Source organism: Citrus clementina, unplaced genomic scaffold (genome assembly GCF_000493195.1).
Source record: "Citrus clementina cultivar Clemenules unplaced genomic scaffold, Citrus_clementina_v1.0 scaffold_2, whole genome shotgun sequence".
Taxonomy (NCBI): Eukaryota; Viridiplantae; Streptophyta; class Magnoliopsida; order Sapindales; family Rutaceae; genus Citrus; species Citrus x clementina.
Window position 1 is genome coordinate 31082715 of NW_006262688.1, and position 21844 is coordinate 31104558.

Consider the following 21844-nt stretch of genomic DNA (forward strand, 5'->3'; position numbering starts at 1 on the left):
TCCCCTGAGGTTTGGGCCTTGTTGCAAAGTAAGATGGCGAGAAATTTATTTATTTGTAAAAATACCCCCCTACCATCAGTTAACTTATAACATTGACCGTTTAGTTGACTAAGCAAAGACAATATTACCCTTAACAATAATTTGTAGACGAAAATAACTAAAAAAAAATTAAAATTATTGACTATTTTATCCTCTTTAGATTATTGATATTTTCTTAAAGTTCTTACAAGAAAGATAAAATTTAAAATTTAAAAAATTCTCTTTAAATTATTGATATTTTCTTAAAGTTTCTATAAAAAAGATAAAATTAAAAACTTGAAAATGAAATAGTTATAATCTTTACCTATGATATTGTAAATCTTTGAAATTGACAAGGATAAAATTGTCAAAAAATAGGGTTTGTGCTTTTCGTGCCAACAATTTTAAATTTTTTTTAGTTATTTCTGTCTACAAATTGTTGTTAAGGATAATATTATCTTTCCACAGTCAACAAACGGTTAATGTTAAAGTTAACTGACGGTAGGAAATTTTTTACAAATAAATAAATTCTCGCTATCTACTTGCAACAAGCTCAAACTTCAGGGGAGGTTTTTAAAAATTACCCATTTTTAAATCGTAAAAAAGCTAATTGACAGTGATTGATTAAACAAATCAACGTGTATTCAGAATGCACAATTATACAAAGCTTGGAATCGAGTGAAACAAATGATACCCCACCTTCACTTTATCAAACCCATCTTCACTTTACCATTCAGCTTCAGTCCAAAACAAATAACGCCCACTCATCGGAGACGTCACTCCTACCAACAACTCCATCGTCGACGCCGTCGAATCCGCCGATTTGAAGAACACCACCAGTCAGAACATGAACAAGGCCAATACTAATAACAAGCGCGAAGGAGTGGTGGTTGAGAGCGGCGCCGACAGAGCTGTGAATTGGCAGAATGCGAGGTGCGAGGCGGAGATATTATTCGCATCCGTTGTACGAGCAGCTATTCTCAGCACACGTGGCTTACTTGAGGGTCGACACGTCGGTGGATCAGCTGCCGAGGATTGATGCTCAGCTTGCTTAGTCGCAGCACGACGTCTCTAAGTACACCGCTTTAGGCGCCGGTCAAGGCTGGGTTACTGATGACCAAGAGCTCCACTATGTATTCTACTTTCATAAAGTTATTATTGATTTTAAATTTAATTTCTTTTCCATTTTGTTTGCTTGCTTGCTTTCTTGTCTTATTAGAAACTTGAATTTTAAATTCACAGAGGAATTTATTGCGCTTGCTATTGACTAATTCGAGGCATTGTACATATTAAAAAAATGTTTTTTTCCCCCTCAATTTGGGTGATTTTTGGGTATTACAGGTATGTTTGATTACTTGAGGATGAGTTAATTGGTTATGATGATAAAGTTTTGAATCTTTGAGTACAAAGTTAAATTGTAAATTTGAAGCAGAATGAGCAAGGGTTTTGTTAGGAGACGGTAAAATTTTGAAATGGACACCCGGATTCTAAGACGTGAGAAGTAATTCTAGTGGAAATACAAATAATTTGGCGGAAGCTACAAAGTCAGAGAACATTTCCTTTTATTGCAAATGATAAGATACTTGATTGAAAGTGATTTGGTCTAGCAAATGGTCGCGGCTCAATTGGCAGGCAGGCTGAGTTTGTGGAAAGAGCTCTCGGGTTCGATCCTCACTAAACACGCCATTTGGAAGGGGTAAAGAGCTTTAACTGTAACTACAATTTGAATTCGGATTAGTCGGGATTCAATGTGGTTGCCGGATACCGAATGGCTTACACAAAAAAAAAAGAAGTGATTTAGCCTATTCTCAGTTAATGAAGGGTATTATTATAATTTCACTGACAAACCAAACAGTTTTGTAACGCTTATACACGTCCAGGGGTATTATATGTCAATATATACATACATTATATCTAAGTGTAGAAAGGACAAACCTCATGAGAGGTATCCAAAAATTATCCTTTCGGTAAAAGATGTAAAATGTTAGTAAGCGAATTCTAAAAATGGAAATATATTTGCTCAATAAAACCATAAAATGATTTTTAAACCAGAAAATGAACCTAATATTTCAAAATTAGGCTTCGAAAACATATTAATTTAACCTGAAGATGAAAGAGAAAATGGACCGTGCAGCTGAATTTACTTACAGGACGTCAACTTTTGACTGACTAATTCATCGGTGACAAATAAACATCGATATTTACTAGCTACCGATGCAAGAATGTGAGTCGTTATTTGTATCTTCCCGAAATTTTCAACAGAATATTCCAATAACTTACTGTTGCTTTTTTAGCTTCGCGATATTTTTGAGCACGTACTGGAGATTATTGATATGTCTTATTTCATGCAGTAACTTAATTTGCTCGTAGATACGCTTAATTAAATGACGAACCAAAAATGCACGGCTTCTTTGGGTCACGTCGCTCATTGATTTGTCTTATTTATGCAGCGAACTTTGAGGCAATTAATAATGATCACGTATTTATTGAAGTTTGATAATGATCTTATATGTCAAATATTGAAATAAATCTTGGTGGACTCTTTCAGACTTGGCTTACTTAAATTTGGCAACTGTTCTTTCACTTGCGAAACCATGCATCCCTTCATGCATAGTTGTGAATGATTGGCCAATTTGCTTGCAGTCAATTAAAATTCAAATAATGGGTCGATCAAAGTGACCAAACAAGACAGATATAAAACATATTTATCTTGGAGTTTTATGTGTTTTGAGAAACTTGGTCTAATAGCACTTTAACAATTGCGGCCATGACAATGGCTAAACGTGTGCATGACCTCGCACACCATTAATAATTTCTACGTAAGTTGGTGATCAATCAATGAGTACATGTATACATGATATGTCATGCCCGAAATCTAGACGGGTATAAGGGTGATCCTTACATATAATTCACAGTTTAAACGTGGCGAAAACTCTAAAGTAAATAAACTTATCATCTTTATATAATTAAAATTCAACCCTTGAACGGCGGAAGACTTTAAATGTTAAATCATCTATGATTCTTAAATCAAGTCATTTTCTTTACTCATCATGGATCAATCTTAATTTTTGAGAAAAAAAATTTATATACCAAAATACACATATACATATTTATATACCAGGCAAATTTATAAAATACCAAAATCTTTTTAAAACATCGTAGACAAACTTTTCAAACATATAATCTTTCCAAATTTATAATCATTTAACAATTAGAAGCAGACACAAACTAGGTAAGTATTTATATACTTGAAACTTCATTAAAACATTTAAATATTTAAACATAGTTAATTAGCTCATGCCTCGTAGTCCTTAACATATGATGTCACGTTATGCACAAAGTGGGGTGTGGTTTTTCAAAACATAGCATCATGTTAGGAAATATGTCTTCCTCTTTAATGAAGATTTGTAAATCCTAAATTAAGATATTGTTTAGACTTTTCTTATTTAGTAGTTTTCTTATTCACGAGGATTCATATTTAAAAAATAAGTAATTTTCATTTAAAACTTAGCTTATTTAAGGAAGAATACAATTTGTATGAGAAAAAAAATACTACTTGTAGAAAAAATAGTCATTATACTTGTCTCAACAATCAATTTCTCTGCAAGTAGACAATTTTTAATATGAAAGAAACAGTAGTTCTATTAAGAGATTGAGTATTATTGGAGTTTTGGGTGTGAGGAATATATTAGAGTGATTGTACTTATTTTTCGCATAGTATATTTTTCTCTCGTCGTCCTTGGCAGCCATAATTTTTCTCTAATATAAGAGTTTTCTGTTTCTCACTTAAATTCTTATATTGTATAATTAGTTTTATTCTCTATTTATTTTCTGTTTATTATTTGTTTGATATTTTTTCTTTCAAGATATTGGAACAAATTAAAATTTCTAACAAGTTGTATCAGAGCTAAGCTTGTTTTGAAAAGTAATTATGCCAGCAATAAGATTTCAATCTGCATATAGAAACAGAAAAGTTTAATGGAATAATCAATTTTGGCTTGTGACATATTCAAGTCAATGGGTGAAGATCTGTTTTGGGCTATCAGAGGAGGCGGAGGAGCAAGCTACCTTCATAGGAACTTGTAGAGGTATGTGGACAATTAAGGCACTTTGAAGAAGATTGTCGAAATAGAGCAAGTTTGGCAAAGAATGCTACTGAGATTGTGTATCGTTGGCAGCAAGTTGCGTCCAAGCAGCTGCCTGATGATCTCTTCGTTAGACTTATACTCGATGTCGTAAATGGCACAAAATCTGGGACAAAGACTGTCAGGGCTTCCTTTCTTTCATTGTTTCTTGGAGACTCTAACAGACTTTTGTCTATAATGAATGAGAGCTTCCCTGAACTGGGGTTAGCTCAATCCGAGCATCTGATAATTTCATCCTTAACGCCACTCTTGGAGCAGCGGAGTTTTTGTCAATGCCGTTGAACAAAAATGTCATTTCCTGTATATGCGTTGTTGAATTGCCAACTGATTTGACGCGTTCAATTGTGGAACAGTTGACTTCCCTAGCAGATGGCATAGGAAATTCAGAGTGGTGCCTATTGACTAATTGAGTGGCACGTAACTGCTGGAAAGGAAAAAGGAAATTGAAAGGAAGAGTGATCTTTAAAGAAAAATATCATCAAAATGTGACAAAGAGTTTTGTCCTTTTATTTAATCTGGGGATTTTTTTTTTTAATAAAGTGAAATCATTAAAGTAAAATCGCGCCGGTATCTTATATAATAAATTCTAAAATAAGTGATGATAATAAATTCAAAAGGACTACATTAGAATTAGATGGTAAAATAATAAAAGATTAAATAATTATCAGCCTACATTATGTTATCTTTGATTTTTCAAAAAATCAGCAAATATCGAATAAAGACCATGCAAGTTTAAGCTTTCTATTGAATAGTATCTCTCACGGTCCACTTTCGATGCTTAGAGATGACAATAAATAAATAAATAATGGGATTTTCTTCATATGCAAGATAAGGTTCAATGCTTCATCATGCACTACCATTGACATTTGTTCAATTTTGCATAAGATATCATCTTTAATAATATAAATAAGGGAGAAGGTATTTGAACTCCCACTATAATACTCAATAAGTTCATGTAATTAATAAATTTATTATTATACTTTAATTTTTTTTTTTTACTCTATAAACCCACTTAACTTTCTAATATATCCTAATAAATATTTTTAACTTCTTTTATGTTTCCTGTAATAGATTTCTTAACAAATCCTCTTTTTTTGCAATGACTTTTTCTTTTTCTTAAGTGAACTCTTATTTTTATCACGAAATGCTGTATACAAAGACTTGAGGAAGAATACTTCACAATTCACATGTAATTAAACTAATTATATTTGAATTATATTGAACAATATGATTAAAAATGAGTTTGTAATCTTTAGATCCTTCTGAATAAAATTTTTCTGAATGAAAATATTCAATGGAAAACTCAAAAAGAAACTTCAAAATAACGAATATGATAAAGACCAGAGAACAATTGCAGAGAGGATGTAGAAAAGGTAAAAAAATAAATAAACATTTATTTAACTTTAGAGAGAGAAAAGTTGTAAAGTATAAATATTGGTTATTTTAGTAATTTAAGTTTGGATATCTTTGTAATAAAAATTTTATTAAAAAAACAGGTGTAAAGAATATTACGGTGGGTCCTTCTATAAATAAATGGCATGGACATGTATGCACCCAAAGAAATAAAAGCTTCCTAACTCTTCAATATTCCTATTACTTAGCTTTTTCCTATCATCATCATTTCATTGGATAGCTTCGGCAGATCCTACTCATCAATTTTTTTTCAATGCCTTTCTCTATAGTCGTCTCTGTTGGCCATGGTCTTGATCGATAATTTTGACCAATTCATGGTCTTGATCGATAGTTTCTTATTTCTGCCTAGAAGGATTCTCAATTCCCACTTGGCGATCCTTGTTCTTGGCTTCAAGGAATCCACGTTTTTCCCTTGGAGATCGTAACTCTTTTGAGGTTGTAAAAGTGACTAACTTCCATATCAACACAAGCCCTTAGTTTATGATAACCCATTTTGAAATTCAAAGATCTCTGATTATGAGTTAAGAATTAAATGTTGTGTTCGGTTTGGATTTTTCTGATAGTGTCTAGAAATATAGTTGAATCCAATCTATTTAAAATTTATTACCGTCGAGCTGACCTCATAAGTACAACCTGAAGTCTATGTTGGCGGTCTGATTTACAAGTACGACCTGAGATTTATATGAATGACCTGATTTAAGAATAACTCCTTAAGCCTCCATGAGCAATTAGGAAACTCGCCCGTCTGATCTAAAAGTGAAGTAATTTGACCTTAAAATTCATTTGTCTAACCCAAGAATTAGCTCGACATGGAAGATTATTGGTTAAAATAACGTGGCCTAATCTCTAGGAAAGTTATGTGTCACGATTTATTTAAACTGCCTCCAACTAACAACTACTTGCAACTGTTGAAAAAAATGGGCTTGAAATAAATAGACAACCACCCATGACCAGAAGTCTGTTTAAGCTGAAAATGGCAACAGAGGTAGAGGTTAGAAAAATCAACCAAAAATTTTACAAGCCACCTATCTAAAAGCATTAACATTCCCTACAAGATTTTAACACCTCTACCAGAAAAATTCCATGATTTTCACTTTTCACGATTCTTCCTTCTCATTTTTCTTTCTCTTATATACAATTTCTGACTTAAACATTGGAGGGTCTACGTTGAAACCCCACCGGCGTATTCTAACCGTATTTTCTGATTGGTAGGTATATAAAGTTGCGTTCAAACCGACGTTTGAGCTTGGATTTGTGCTGTTATCCCCTAAAGAAAACAAATTTAGCTGTTGAGGTCGTTTTTTGGCATCAACATGCAGCCTCATCCAAATTCAAAATTTAAAATTAAAAACCCTATCTCTTGAGACACATGCCATTCCTAGGCTTTTGTTATCCTTTACTTTCTAGTGCTAAGTCTCTATTTTCTTATATTGTCCAGGTACGCTTCTCTCCTTTCACTCATTCCTTCATTCCTTTGTTTTACTTACATCCTCTATGGATCCATTTGAAACTGAGCTTAATGGATCGGGTAAAAATATCAATGATTTAGAAGCATCATCATGAGTCTCACGCCCCATCCTTCTTCTATTCCTCTTTTCTCTACTGCCACAATCAACATTGCTGATTATGACGACCAAAACGCTCCTATAAAGGGATTTTCAGCTGCATGATTAGAGTCAAAGGCCATTTTTGTGCAATCAACAAATTGAGGAAAGACTTTCACATTCCTGATTTTGTGGAGCTTAAAATACCTAACCCTAATGAAAATATGGCGGGACCTCCCGAGGGTTCTGTAGCCTTATACCTTTCTATGTTTAAAGTGGGAATTAGGTTAACTTTGCACCCTTTTGTTCGTTCATTCTCGAGATCACTCGATATTACCCCAACGTAGCTCAACCCTATAGTTCATAAGGCTTTTTGCAATCACTATGTGCTTTGGAGACGCTCAGGAATCGTGACTGACTTTTACTTTGACAAATTTTAGAGACTGTACTAAATCAAATCAGTAACTAAAAGGAGTAGGTGGTACTATTTAACCAGTTGGGCTCGCATCAATCCTATTATCCCTCCTGAATTCCTTGGCCATATTAAGGGTTGAAAAGATTCTTAATTTTTTACTTCTGGGAACTGGAGCTCTAATAAGCATAACGATAATGGTCTTATTTAAACTTCTTTTAAATTCCAAGTTGCTTTTTCATCTTCGTGATTTTAGCATACTATTTTTGTCATCTAATTTTATTTTTTCACAATGATTTGGCGATCTCCCCCTGTTTTGTTCGTGGGATTGCTTGGCAACATTGAGCTTGCCCGAGCCAGCATCTTACAATTGGATGTGATTTGCTTGTTTAGTAGGACCTCCTACCAAGAAGTTGGACTTATCTCTATTGGTACATAGAAAATTGACTTCTTTATCTTTTTTTCTTTTCGTATATATATACAGTTGCCACGTCTCAGATAGACAACAAAAAGAGAAAGAGGCCAGTGAATTTGCCTCCTAGGAGACTTACTCCTCGAAGGTGTACAAGTATTCCTCCTCCAACCCAATCCTAATCTTCTGAAGATCCATCGACTCAGCTTACCTTCCATAAGGCTCCACAAGCTGGAGAGAAAAAATCATCTGCTGACTGGCCTAGGATTTTTTTAGTACACTTCAACTCTGTTGTTCAAAGACCTCGTAAACTGGACTCTTTAACCCAACGTGCTCGAACATAATTTGGCTAATCTCTCCTCCTTGAAGAGAGCGTTTTCTCACCAAGAGTGCTTTCGTCTAAGACAAACCGATCAAGAGGTTTTATTTACAGTCTTCATTGGCAATGCACATAAGGTTGGTTTCTATTATTCCTCATTTGATTTTACTATCACATTCCCCTCCACACTTTGTGTTAGTGAAAATTCTTCTTTGAACATTCACAACCTACTATGAACATGATCAAAGTGTACAAATTGTACCACGACTTGAAAGATGAATGTTTCAAAACTATAGGTGAGAAAATCAAAATGGCAAGCGAAATCAATCAATTAAAGTTTGAACCTGCTTCCCTTAAACCTATTCACGAGTCTCTCAAATTGGAGCACATCATTAATAATAGGGTGATCAAGAACAAAGAGGAGGAGCCAAACCATTTAAGGCAACAACTTCAAGATAGTTATCAGAGCCATGTTAAGGCTTACCTCAATTCGAAAATATTGGAGCATTGTTTTAAGAGTAGGGATTGTGTTCTTATTTTTCGGTGCTTTGTTAGTCTTGTAATCAACTTATGTATCCATTTTCTTAGTGTTCTTGTGATTTCCCATCATCGGTAAATATTAATTTTCTACTATATTATCAATAATAATATTTCATTTATGTCGCACTTATCAATAATTTTTAATTTATATAATTAAAATTAGAATTAATAAAAAAATTATGATTTATATAATCAATAATATTAATAATTATTATTAATTTACAAATAAAATCAAATAAACATTTTATTTTTAAATATATTTGTATTAATTTTGTAACTAAAGACTATAATTTTTTAAATAAACATAATAAGAAACTAAGGGCAAAATAACATAAATCCAATAAAGTAATTGATTGTGTTTGAAGAATTAGTAACAACAAAAAAATATATTCGATTTTAATTAAATTTATTTGATCTTTTATGTAAGTTTTAACTAAGAAGAGCTATCAACATCAAAATGGGTTTTCTGAATGAGTTTTGGATGTGCCAATAGCAACACTCATGTGACAAGTACAGTGCCTTATTTTACCAAAATCAAGCTATATTAAGGGATCAGGCTACGGTGCAACAGTGGCACCGTGCCACAGTTGCACCTAGCCGTTGGATGCAGTTGGATTGGTGGGATCCACTGACATCTAACTGCATCCAACGGTTAGGTGCAACAGTAGCACGGTGCCACTGTTGCACCTAAGGGGAATCCTATATTAAGATAAGATATTACAATTACGTTTTTCCCGAGAACTTTACTCGTGAATCCCAACGAGATATACTCGTGAATCCCAACGAGATATCTCCCATAATAAAAAATAATGCAATCTTCTTGATCCCAACGAGTTATTTCCTTCGTGAAAAATACCGCCCAGAAATTTAGTAAAATAGACATGTGCCACCCTAAAGTGGCTTATAAATTTTAGATAGTGTTTAATGAATATGACAAATACCCCTATAACGGAAGAAACTAATTACAACTATAACACTTCTTTCATGATAATAATGGAAGAAAAAGAAGAAACTCACTATTTATTCATAGTAAAACAGATGATATTTATTAGACTATGCAAGGGGATTCATGTTGCAAATTAATCATTACAAAGGATTTTATTTACCAATTCGTACACATGTATCCCTTATCATTTTTGTTTCATTATGTCTATTCATACACAAAAAAAAAAAAAAGACCACTATTTTTCTTCCCACACCGATATGCTCACATCAATAAAAGAAATTACTGTAGCTTCAAAATACACGCACTCGTCTTGCTCAAACGCAAGCGCAGACTACACACACTCGTCTTACTTAAACGCAAACGCAGGGGAGACACAGACTTGCCGTGGAAAGTTTGTTTGACATAAGTTTTCTGGCGTGGAAATTTATTGTCACAACATTACATCCGACGCTTTCATGGCTAATGATAGCCACCTCTGCTACACTTATGCTCTCGCTGAAAAAATCATTAAAAAAAAAAGAATATAAGTAGGAAGTTGTTGGCCCGATGTTCGAACGCAAAAAACCCAACCGCCAAGAAGAGAGTGAAAAACGGGCCATGATAATTGTTAAAATACCCATTTTTATGACCCTAAAATGACCGGAAAGCGGAAGCCTCGGCATTGAGATTTGGTGGTCCACTGCCGGCTGTATCACTCTCACCATGTCTTCGCATGGCTGATCGTGAGAGAGTCTTTGGATTGAACCGTCAACATCTCATGATTATGCCCATTTAAGTCCGTCAAAACCAATTTCCAAATCTGAAACTGGGCTGTCGCCTGAATCTTGTTTCATTGCCTGGTTTTCCCCCAACGGATCAGCAGCTCATAACTCACAACAGAACAGCATTTTGCTAATTTCCAATAGCAATTTCTTACAGCAATTATCAACACAATTTGACTTCGCAGTCGAATCTTCACATATTCGTAATTAGCACAACCAAAATTGGGCATTAATAAAACCAATTACCTCCACGAATCGATTACGGCGGGCGACAAGTGAAGCTACAGCTATCGACGGGGCAGAGAGAGAGGGAGCCAACGATCAAATGTGGAGAGACCCACGACGAGAGAGAGAGAGAGAGCGCCGGCAGATAGAGCAATCCCACGATGCGTTTTGTGAGTTTGCGTGAGAGTTGTGAGGCGAGTGTGTGTTTTGAAGCAACAGTAACTTATTTTATAATTAGCACAAAACGAATCGATTTGTGAACTGCGGTGCTTAGCGTGGGATGAATCTCATTTTCCTTTTTCTTCCTCTCAGACGTAAGTCGTGGAATTTTTTTTTTTTAAAGAAAAAAAAGCTCGGCATAGTGAGAGATAACTTTATTAAAAAGAAATCAATTGAAATAAATAATACACCATTTCACGGGACGTAATTAGCCTCACATTTTAGAAAAAAAAATTAACAGAAAAAAAAAGATCTAAAGACGTCGACCCAGAGAAAAAACGAAGAAGACATAAAAAAGAAGTTGAATGGTCATTGAAAACTGTAGCTGCTGGGGAATCCATTAGAATCTTCTGTAAGGAGTGGAGTGGTCTCAGAAGGTGGAGATGGCGAGCAAGTAGACTCAGGACAGCTAATGCGTAAGTTATCTATAAGAGGTGGAATGCTTTGTTCATTTCTAAAGAAATCATGAGGGTCAACCATAGTCTTCACATGAACCAGCCTTTTGAAATTGTTCTTGAAATATTTGTTGCCCCAAACGCTAGCTTGTTCAACGCTTGTGTATCCTTGGTTATTTGTTCCGACGTCAAGATCCCTGTAATTGATATATGCTCCTCGAGGATTTTTTGAGACATAGGGTGTCATGTAACTGTATAATCTTCTTAACCAATCAATATGTCTTTGAGATGCTCCATCTTCTCCCCAAAAAACTCCGTAAAATATTTGGTAGATGTTGCCAGCTCTATGTGGGTACGGAGTTTCAGACTCCGAAATCTCACTCATTTTCCCACCATAAGGAACCAATACCATGAAAGCTATTTGTCCCTCTTCTTCATACAACTTATCATATATTCCTTCGAATGCATTTACAGGGATTGGCTCCTTCACATAGTCCGCTTTCCCTTTAAAAAAAGCTTTTGTTGTACCATTCACAACAACCCCATTGGATTGAGAATCCCTATCAAGCAACAAATCCAAGGATTGTCCCTTTTCAAATCCAGCAAGATTCTGGACTGATTCAATCCAGCTCATTTCTGTGCAGTCTTCTTTTGTCAAACCAAGCTCAGGGAAGCTCTCCTGCATCATTGGAAGGAGCCTATCAACTCCACCGAGAAACACCGATGAAAATATAGCCACCATCATTGAATTCACCCTGGATAAAGTGACTTCGATAAATAAATCTTCATGAAACTTATGTGCAATGTACTGCCATTTGTGAACAATCTCTGTTGCATTTTGATCCAAGCTTCTTGTTACTAGGAATCGAGTCACAGTTGATGGAACTGTGACTAGCCTTACTTTCCATGCGATGATCACGCCAAAGCTAGCTCCTCCACCACCTCGAATGGCCCAAAATAGATCTTCTCCCATTGATTTTCTATCAAGAAATCTACCTTTGGCGTCAATCAAGTGTGCGTCAACGATGTTATCGGCAGCAAGGCCAAATTTACGCAACATGACCCCATATCCTCCACCACTAATATGTCCACCAGCCCCAACAGTAGGGCAAAGTCCGCCTGGAAAGCCAAGATTTTTACTTTTCTCAGCAATTCTGTAATAAAGTTGGCCAAGGGTGGCGCCTGCTTGAACCCAAGCTGTTTGCTCCTCTGCATCAACACTGATTTCACTAAGATTTAGCAAATCAATGATGACGAACGGGACCTCAGAAACAAAAGATAGACCCTCAAAGTCATGGCCACCACTTCGAATCCTAACCTCCAAGCCATGCTTTTGAGAACATTTAATGGCTGCTTGAACTTGGGATACGTCTGATGGCGTGACAATGACTTGAGGTTTGGGGGTGTTGGGTGTTGAGAACCTGAAGTTTTGTATGGAAAAATTCAAGACGGATGAATAAGAAGAATGGCTTTTTGTGTAAATCACTTCGGAAATGGAGGAGGCGTTATCAGATTGCATAGAAAGGCAATCAAGAAATAAATTATCATCGTAATGATCATCAAGCACTGAAGAAGTTGCATGAATGTTGGCAAAAGTAACCCAGCAATCATACGATAAAAGAAGAATAAAAGCAAATGGGATGATAGAAGTGCAAGAAGACTTCATTTCTGTTGATGTTTTGGTGCAAAAGAGTGAATGAGACCCCCTATTTATATTGTACACTCCAAAAGCTTAAACTACCTCGTTCAAGCACATCTAAGTTTACTATGGAAATTAATTAGCAATTTCCCAATGTCACAGCAAAGCACATCATTGTTTGAACACTTGTGTCAGTTGTGTGCTTGCGCGTCAAATCCAAGAGAGAGAAAAAAAAATACTCACATCATTGTTTGTATACTTGTGTGCTTGCGCGTCATTTTCGTCTGCATCAATTATCTCTCTTAGCTCCCCTTTTTTTCTCCGCCACGTTGAATGCTCCCAGTTGGTCAATTTTGGCTTTGTATTTTCAAATGCAAATGGCCATGTGCAGGGAACGTCAAACCATCGACTGCCTAAAACCACTTTGAAGTTTGATTTGACCATTAAACCACGTGTACCCTTGAAATGACATTTTTGTTCAACAACAATAATGATGCCAAAGAACCGGTTACACATAGGATGGCGTCAGGGAGAAAATTATCCGATGGCCTTCTACTTTTTAGCTTAAATACCTATTACCCGTATGTTTTTTAGAAATGCTTAAATATCCCCTGCTTTTTTCACATTTGTTCCTTATGAGTTGTTCAGCATCTTGAGTTGTTTCAGCGTTTTGATTAACGGCCTCTTTTGAATTTGAATTCAAACTGAGCCCATTTTTTCACCCCCACTGCCCGTTGGTACATTTGTTATTATTATTATTTTTAAAAAATACTAAAAATCCAAATATTTATATTTTAATTCATTTATAGCCATGTATAATAGTACTTTTACTTTCATAAAATTCATCATCTAATCAATAATTGACACGTGTAATTAAATCCAAATATCTAGACATCTAACTAGTATTTTTTTTTATCTGCTGCTTTAAAATTGAAGAAAAAACCATAAATTTGGGATGTCAACCAATTCAAAGGCCCTCAATTGCCGATGAAAATATAAATGTTCGGTGTCCGTTCAAGTTAAATTTTATGCCGTCTGGGCTTTGCTTAATAGTAAAAGCATCAACGATGGTTATTGCCCTATTGGTTAAGCTCCCTAACGCTCGAGTAATGTACGGTGTTAAGGAAAAATATCAGATGAACCCACTGTTATTTAGCTTAATTACCAATTACCTCCTAGGTCTCCTGAAATGCCAAGAGATCTCCATCTGTTACATTTATTCCCTTAATTCTTTTGGCGTCTTGGCATATTTGCCCTCGTTGAATTTGAACGAATTGGACCTTATTTTTTGGTCCTGTTCTATCGAACACGATTGGACACAACTCAGCCTGATTTCCCTCATTGATTAGAGAAAACGGTAGGTTTCTAAAAATTCTGATAGAACCCCTTCTTTCCCTATATAATTGAAATTACCAAAACAATTAAGACAATTTAAGTGATTTTTAATTTTGAATGTAAATCCAATTAAATAAGTAAATTCAAAATTTCTTTTAAAAAACTTTTTACATCCACATCATTTCATAATTTACATTAATATTTAGTTTTTAATAAAAAAATTTTGAGAAAATTATAAAAGTTTAGAATTATAGAGATAGAAATATATTATAAGAAGAAAATAATTAGATTTTAAGACTTGCATGTGTTTTATAACACAGAAACTTAAAAAAAAAAACTTTTAGAGTGAGATTTTATGGGATCATGGTTTAATTTAACAGTATATGAATTTGTATTTTATAAATTAAAATAGGACATTTTAGAAAATAAAATTTAGAAAGGGTGCTATAAAGATTTTAGAGCGGAGTCAAAAACTCCCGTTCTCTTGAAAACAAAGTGGAGGGGAGCTTGAATGCCAAGAAGAAAATACAAGTGAATGTACAAAATAGAAAATAATGATTTAAAAATAGACAACACTGCAACTAGAAAGCACATATAATTAACATCTATTTCACGGAACAAAGAGAATAACAATCAAAGTTAATAAAACAGAGAATAGAAACAAAGCAAATAGAAAAATATGTCAAAGTCAATAAAACAGAAAATATTTATTGACTATATATACATGAAAACTCATACTGCAAATCATTTATTACAAATCAGAAACTCCAACAACATGCATAAAATGCATAAAAATATGCCAAGTCAACTTAAAAATTTGTAAATGTTTGCATTATCTTTGATAATTTTCTCTCATTGTTTAATTGTACCATGGGAGGCAAGTTCTTATATATTATAGAGGCAAGTTCCTTATGATTGAATTTTAAAAAAAAAATACAACTCATTGTTATAAAATTTATTATCTAATAGAAGAATGACACATAATAGTTGAAACTTAAGTTAGTACTCAACTATTGGAATTCGTAATTTTACTAAAAAAAATTGAAATAAATGAGATCCACTAGGGAAAATAGGCTTTGAATTCTCAAATTCAAATGTGGCTCATATGTCAAGATGCTAAACAATTGATAGTTAGTTTAATGAATAAAAAAAAAGGGAACATTTCACTATTTCTGAAAATCTATTAAGTAATAGTTATGCTTTATAAATTAGAAAAATAATATTATGAATCTTAACATTTGCATTTTAATTTATTTCTCAACTGATATGACATTCATATATTGAATAATATTTTACGAGCTATAAAATTCAAGATGCAAAAGCTGAGATCTACATATTGGGATCCCTAGTTTGTTCAATTTTTTTATGCTTAATAATTAAACAACAAAACGTAAATTTTGGGTGTTAACCATTTCGAAACCCCTCAATCGCCAATGAAAAGAAATTTGCAGGGTCCATTCAATTTAAATTTCTTGTAGTTTGTGGGAAATATTTTATAGTAAAAGTATCATCGATGGTTATTAGTTAATAAGCTCGCTTCCAAAACTCCACATTTCTCTTATTCCTTCTAGACAGTTCTCTCTCGCAAGGGAACCTAGAATGGATGAAGAATGGGATCCTTGGTGATCCATTTTGTCACTCACGGGTTGGGTGGGTTTTGTCACTTTTGGGGTGGGGCAACAATAGAGTTATTGTGTTCCAGGAAGAATATTAAATCTAAATAAGGGTGTTATTGCAGTTCACAGGGTTGGTAAAGTTGGTGAGCCCCATTACTGCAACTTTTGAAATTAAAAAAGCAGAGGATTCCGAAGAACTAATACGGAGATGCGAGGCTATAAGCTTAAAATCAGAAGAGGATGATATGATTGACTTTGCTGGAAAAATGAAAGCCAAAGGAGAGAAAATAGCAGCACACTGTCTTATTGGAAAAATCTATCATACACGTGGGGTCTATCGGGAAGGACTTAGAGCAGCTATGCAGCAAGTGTGGCGATCAGTGAAAGAAGTGAAAGTGGAAAGTATGGGGGAAAATATTTTCATCTTCAAATTTGCTTCAGAAGGAGAAAAGAAAAGAATTCTACATGGAGGGCACTTCAACAATTGGTTAATGGTACTCACAGAACCAACTGGCGTAGGGGACATCAAACAACAAACCTTCACTCATACATCATTTTGGGTGCAAATTCACAATGCACCTATAATGTGTATGGACAAGGACATAATGAAATAGATAGGGCAAAAGATTGGAAAAGTAGAAGAAGTAAAGACGGATGAAACAGGGGAGTGCCTTGGTTCTTTTGCTCGGGTAAGAATTTCAATAGGCATCACACAACCTCTGAAGAAAAGGCTGCTGTTAAAACTAGAAGATGAGAGAAGGATTTCGTTAAGAGTGGCCTATAAAAAACTACCTGAATTTTGTTTCTGTTGTGGGCTCATTGGGCACCAGTACAAAGAGTGCCTGGATTATGGTGGGCAGCCAAAAGAGGAGTTGGCGTATGGAGCATGGATGAAGGCTTTGACAAGGATGGAAAAAGCCAAGCAAAAAATAAATCATGACCACGGGATCGGAAGGCAGAAATCATCATCGGTAACACTGGAAAACCAAGAACAGCCAGTGCAGAAACAAATGGAAACGGGTCAGGGGAAACCAAGCGTGGATGAAGGAAAGGGGCTAACCCAACTTCAAACGGGTCATAGTACAATGCCAATGGAAATAAGCCATGTGGAGGGGTCGGCTCTGGGTTCATTAATGAAGATGGGTGAAACTGATTTGCAAAAGGGTACATACTACAGCAAAGGTGCAGAGATAGCTGGCAGGGAGCTGCTGCCTGGGAAAATGAGCACTGTAGCGGGAACACACAACCAAGATGGGTGGGAAAATGAGATGGTAATTGAAAATGAGAATATGGGCACAGTGGGCTTAGATGGCTCGAAAAAGGACATGGCCCATCCACCAAAAACCAATGAAGTAGAAATGGCTGGGAAGGGTAAACTTGGCAAATTCAAAAGATGGAAATCACAAGCCAGAAGGCAAGACACCAAAAAAAAAAAAAAAAAAAATGGGCCCTTTTCACTCAAATGGCCTATTGAAACACAAGAGAGATTAAGCCCAGATTTTAAAAAACAGAAACTGCTTGGCCATACCGATGCTCTAGTGGCAAAGCTAAGGCTCTCACAATCTCCATTTACTAAGAAGGCGGGGGAGGCAACAGAGAGTGGAGAAGATGACCATACTACAAGCATAGAAAGTATAACGGCGGAGGCTGGGAACCAACCCCGCCGACAGCCATGAGGATAATAAGCTGGAACGTTCGGGGTTTGGGGAATCCCCGAACGCGCCAAGCTTTGGAAAAAATTCTCCACCTGCACAAGGCTCAACTGTTGTTTCTTTGCGAAACTAAATTAACTACGGGGCAGGTTAAAACCGTGTGTAGAAGATTGATGTTTGACAATTACTTTGCAGTGGATAGAATTGGAAAGAGTGGTGGCCTTGCCATAATGTAGAGCTCAGAGATAACTGTCCAAATCACATCCTACAGCCGACACCACATTGACATGCAAGTCCAGAAAGCAAACGGCAAGCTCTGGAGGTGCACAGGAGTATACGGGCACCCAAAAGCAAGTGAAAGAAAGCACACGTGGACTTTATTGAGAAGATTATCAGGTTTATTCTCCCTCCTATGGCTTTATTTTGGTGATTTTAACGAGATTTTACATGTGAATGAGAAATCGGGTGGTATAGATAGAAAGGCCAATGTAATTGCTGACTTTAGAGATGCTGTAAGAGAGTGCAATTTTAGTGACCTAGGAAGTACAGGGCATCCCTTCACCTGGTCTAATCGTCAATTCAGACCAAATCTTATAGAGGAAAAACTAGATCGATTCTTTTGTAACCAGGAATGGAGGGCCGATTTCCATGATGATTGGGCTACAAACTTGGTCCATTGGGAGTCGGATCACTGCCCGATTATGCTGGAAGTCAGAGAAAGGAAGAGAAGCCTTGTCTATGAGAGGAAAAGTTTTCGTAGAGTTCACTATGAGGATATGTGGAGCCCCTATGAGGAATGCCAAAATATAGTGAAGTCGGAGTGGTTTAAATGGAACACAAACATGGAAACCAGCCCTGTGCAGAAATTCAAAACAATTGCTAGAAGCTCTTTAGCCCAACTTCAATCATGGAGCAGAAGAGAATTTGGAGGTAGAGATAAGAAGTTGAAAGAGCTTTTACGGAAGCTAAAACAAGCTAAGACAGATGGCTTACAATATGACCGGGGAGGGGAAATAACACATATTGAGAGGCAGATTCAGAACATATTGATAGATGATGAGACGTATTGGAAACAGAGATCGAGAGCTGATTGGCTTAAGGGAGGGGACAAGAATACAAAATTTTTCCATGCAAAAGCATCATCGAGAAAAAGAAAGAACAAGATTGAAGGTATCGAAGATAGCATGAGAAATTGGCAAGATGACGAAGACGAGATAGAGAGAAGGTTTTGCGAATATTTCCAAGAGTTGTTCACAACCTCTAGCCCAGGAGAAAGCCAGATCAATGCAGTATTACAAGGGATGACCCCAAAAGTCAATTCAGAAATGAATGACTTACTAGAGCAGCCCTTTACAGCAGAGGAAGTAACAACATCCCTTTTTCAGATGTGCCCAACAAAAGCCCCAGGACCAGATGGATTGCAAGCTGTATTCTTTCAGAAACATTGGAAATCAGGCAAAGATGGAGTCCTTGCAACTTGCCTCCATGTTCTAAACCAGCAAGTTACTATAGCACCACTCAACCACACTTATATTGCTTTGATTCCAAAGACCGCTAAGCCTATGAAAGTAACGGAATTCAGACCTATTAGTTTGAGCAATGTAGTTTATAGAATTGTTGCGAAAGTTATTGCTAATAGGCTGAAACAGATCTTACACCTGGTAATATCTCCAACTCAGAGTGCTTTTGTATCACATAGACCGATAACCGATAATGTTATTATTGGCTATGAATGTTTGCACAAAATTAGACACAGCAAGGGCAAAAAAGGGGCTGGTAGCTTTAAAGCTAGATATAAGCAAAGCGTATGATAGAGTAGAGTGGTTGTTTTTGAAACGAGCAATGGAGAGACTAGGCTTTTCTAATAAATGGATTGATCTCGTTATGGATTGCATAACCACTTCCTCATTTTCTGTAATCATAAATGGAGCTGCTAAGGGGCTGGTACAGCCTCAAAGAGGGCTACGGCAAGGATGCCCTCTATCCCCTTACCTATTTTTAATCTGTGCAGAGGTTTTTTCTAACTTACTAGCTATGGCAGAAAAACAACACCTAATTCAGGGCCTGAAGTTCAGTAAGACTGTCACAATCTCTCACCTGTTCTTTGTGGATGACAGCTTGGTGTTTACTAGAGCCTTGGTAGAAGATTGCAAGCGGTTGAAAGCGCTTTTCGAGTGCTATACCTCTGCTTCGGGTCAGCTCTTCAATTATGAAAAATCATCAATGGTTTTCAGCGGCAAACTCCCACAAGGACAGACAGCAACAATAAAAGACATCTTTCAGTTGAATGTAGTCTCAAGACATGAAAAATACTTGGGGCTGCCTTCAATGGTGGGGAGAAAGAAGACCAGTTTTTTCAATGATATCAAGCTCAAAGTTTTGAGCAAAATATCGAGTTGGCAGCATAAACTCTTTTCCAGCGGAGGTAAAGAGATTTTGATCAAGGCTGTAGCTCAAGCACTCCCTGCATACGCCATGAGTGTCTTCAAAATACCCTCGGCTGTTTGCAATGATATTCAACGAGCAATTGCGAGATTTTGGTAGGGTTCAACAGAAGACAAAAAAGGAATCCATTGGGTTAAATGGGAGAAAATTGCTCAGGCTAAAATCAGAAGGGGGATAGGCTTTAAAGATATCTCATCATTCAACCATGCCTTAGTTGCGAAGCAAGGCTGGATATTACTTCAATATCCCGATTCCTTGGTAGCGCAAGTCTTGAAAGCTAGATATTACAGACACACTGACTTCATGGAGGCAAAAGTTGGCTCCAACCCATCTTTCATTTGGAGAAGCATCCTGTGGGGGAGGGAAATTCTTCAGCAGGGAACAAGATAGAGAGTCGGAAAAGGAGACAAAATTCATATTATGGCCAGCAACTGGATTCCCAGGCCAATTTCCTTTAGGCCAATCTTCTCCCCATCTCTCCTAGCTAATTCCAAAGTTGCAGATTTAATAGGCTCAGACCACCAATGGAATAATATTTTGATTGAGCAGCACTTTGCAAAGGAGGTTGCGGAGGTGATCAAGAGCATTCCCCTACCAAGATACCCCAAGAACGATGAACGAGTGTGGCACTATGACAAAAAAGGTTTCTACACAGTGAAGAGTGGCTACCAGGTTGCCCTTAAGCTCAAATATGTTGAAGCTCCAACAAGTTCAACAGGTCATTCTCACGGCTGGCATAATATTTGGAAACTTAATCTTCCAAGAAAAATCAGAATCTTCATTTAGAGAGCTGCAAAGGATCTATTGCCAACTGCAGAAAGCTTATTTCGGAGAAAAATTATGCAGGAGCCCATTTGCCAAGTCTGTAAATCAGGAGTAGAGGATGCTTTTCATGCTTTTATGGAGTGCAAGGTGGCTAGGAAGGTCTGGAAATACAGTTATCTTGCTTCTGAAATGCAGGAAGTTGTGCGAGAGGGCATTCTAAGTGTTATGCAGAGCTTGATAAAAAAGATGTCGATGAGGGAGGTAGAATTTGTGGCTGTTGTCTGGTGGGAAATATGGCATGCTAGGAACAAGCTAATTTTTGAAGGGAAAAGAGTAAACCCGATGTCTTTAATTGCAAAAGCACAAGCTGCTGTAGAGGCTTATCAAAGAGTCCATGGGAAAGAGCAGACAAGCAAAAGAAGTGAAGATGTCAGCAAGCAAGACCAATGGTGCCCCCCGCCTGTTGGTTTTTACAAAGTCAATGTGGATGCAGCTGTCCACACAGAGCAGCAGCTCACAGGCCTGGGGGTTGTTATCAGAAATCCTCAAGGGCAAGTTATAGTGACAGCAGTCAAAAGCACAAAATTCCAAGATAATGTCACAGCAGCAGAAGCTGAGGCGGTCAAATGGGGGTTGGAAATTGCTTTGGAAGCAAGACTAGCAGCAGTGATAATTGAAACAGACTGTATTGAAGTTGCCAATTTAGCCAACAGTAAAACCAGTAGCAGGAAGGAGATTGTGTGGACAATTTCAGATATTCACAGCTACAAGGAGAAGTTTCAATCGTTATCAATTCAACATGTCCCAAGATGTTGTAATAGTTGTGCTCACTCTCTTGCTAAAAGAGCTTTGAGAAGCTCAGAAACTGTCACATGGAAGGATAATTTTCCACCTGATGTACTCTTTTACTTTTGAATGAAAGTTTCATTTTCTTGTCAAAAAAAAAAAAAAAGCTCGCTTCTGCTGGAATAATGCACTGTGTGTAATGTTGTATGAAGGAAAATTATCAGATGACCCTACTATCGTTTATCTTAATTACCAGT

General features: G+C 36.3%; 2 protein-coding genes across 2 annotated transcripts; one reads left to right on the plus strand and one right to left on the minus strand.

Annotated features, from left to right (window-relative positions):
- Positions 1–11094: 11094 nt before the first annotated feature.
- Positions 11095–13017, minus strand: LOC18051427 (berberine bridge enzyme-like 18). Its single transcript, XM_006448781.2, has one exon. The coding sequence runs from the start codon at positions 13013–13015 to the stop codon at positions 11264–11266; it is 1752 nt and encodes a 583-aa protein (XP_006448844.1). The 5' UTR covers positions 13016–13017; the 3' UTR covers positions 11095–11263.
- A 7439-nt stretch (positions 13018–20456) lies between these two features.
- On the plus strand, positions 20457–21716 carry LOC112101057. The gene is made up of 2 exons (XM_024190964.1): positions 20457–20754; positions 20854–21716. The coding sequence occupies exons 1-2, from the start codon at positions 20457–20459 to the stop codon at positions 21714–21716; spliced, it is 1161 nt and encodes a 386-aa protein (XP_024046732.1).
- The last annotated feature ends 128 nt before the right edge of the window (positions 21717–21844 follow it).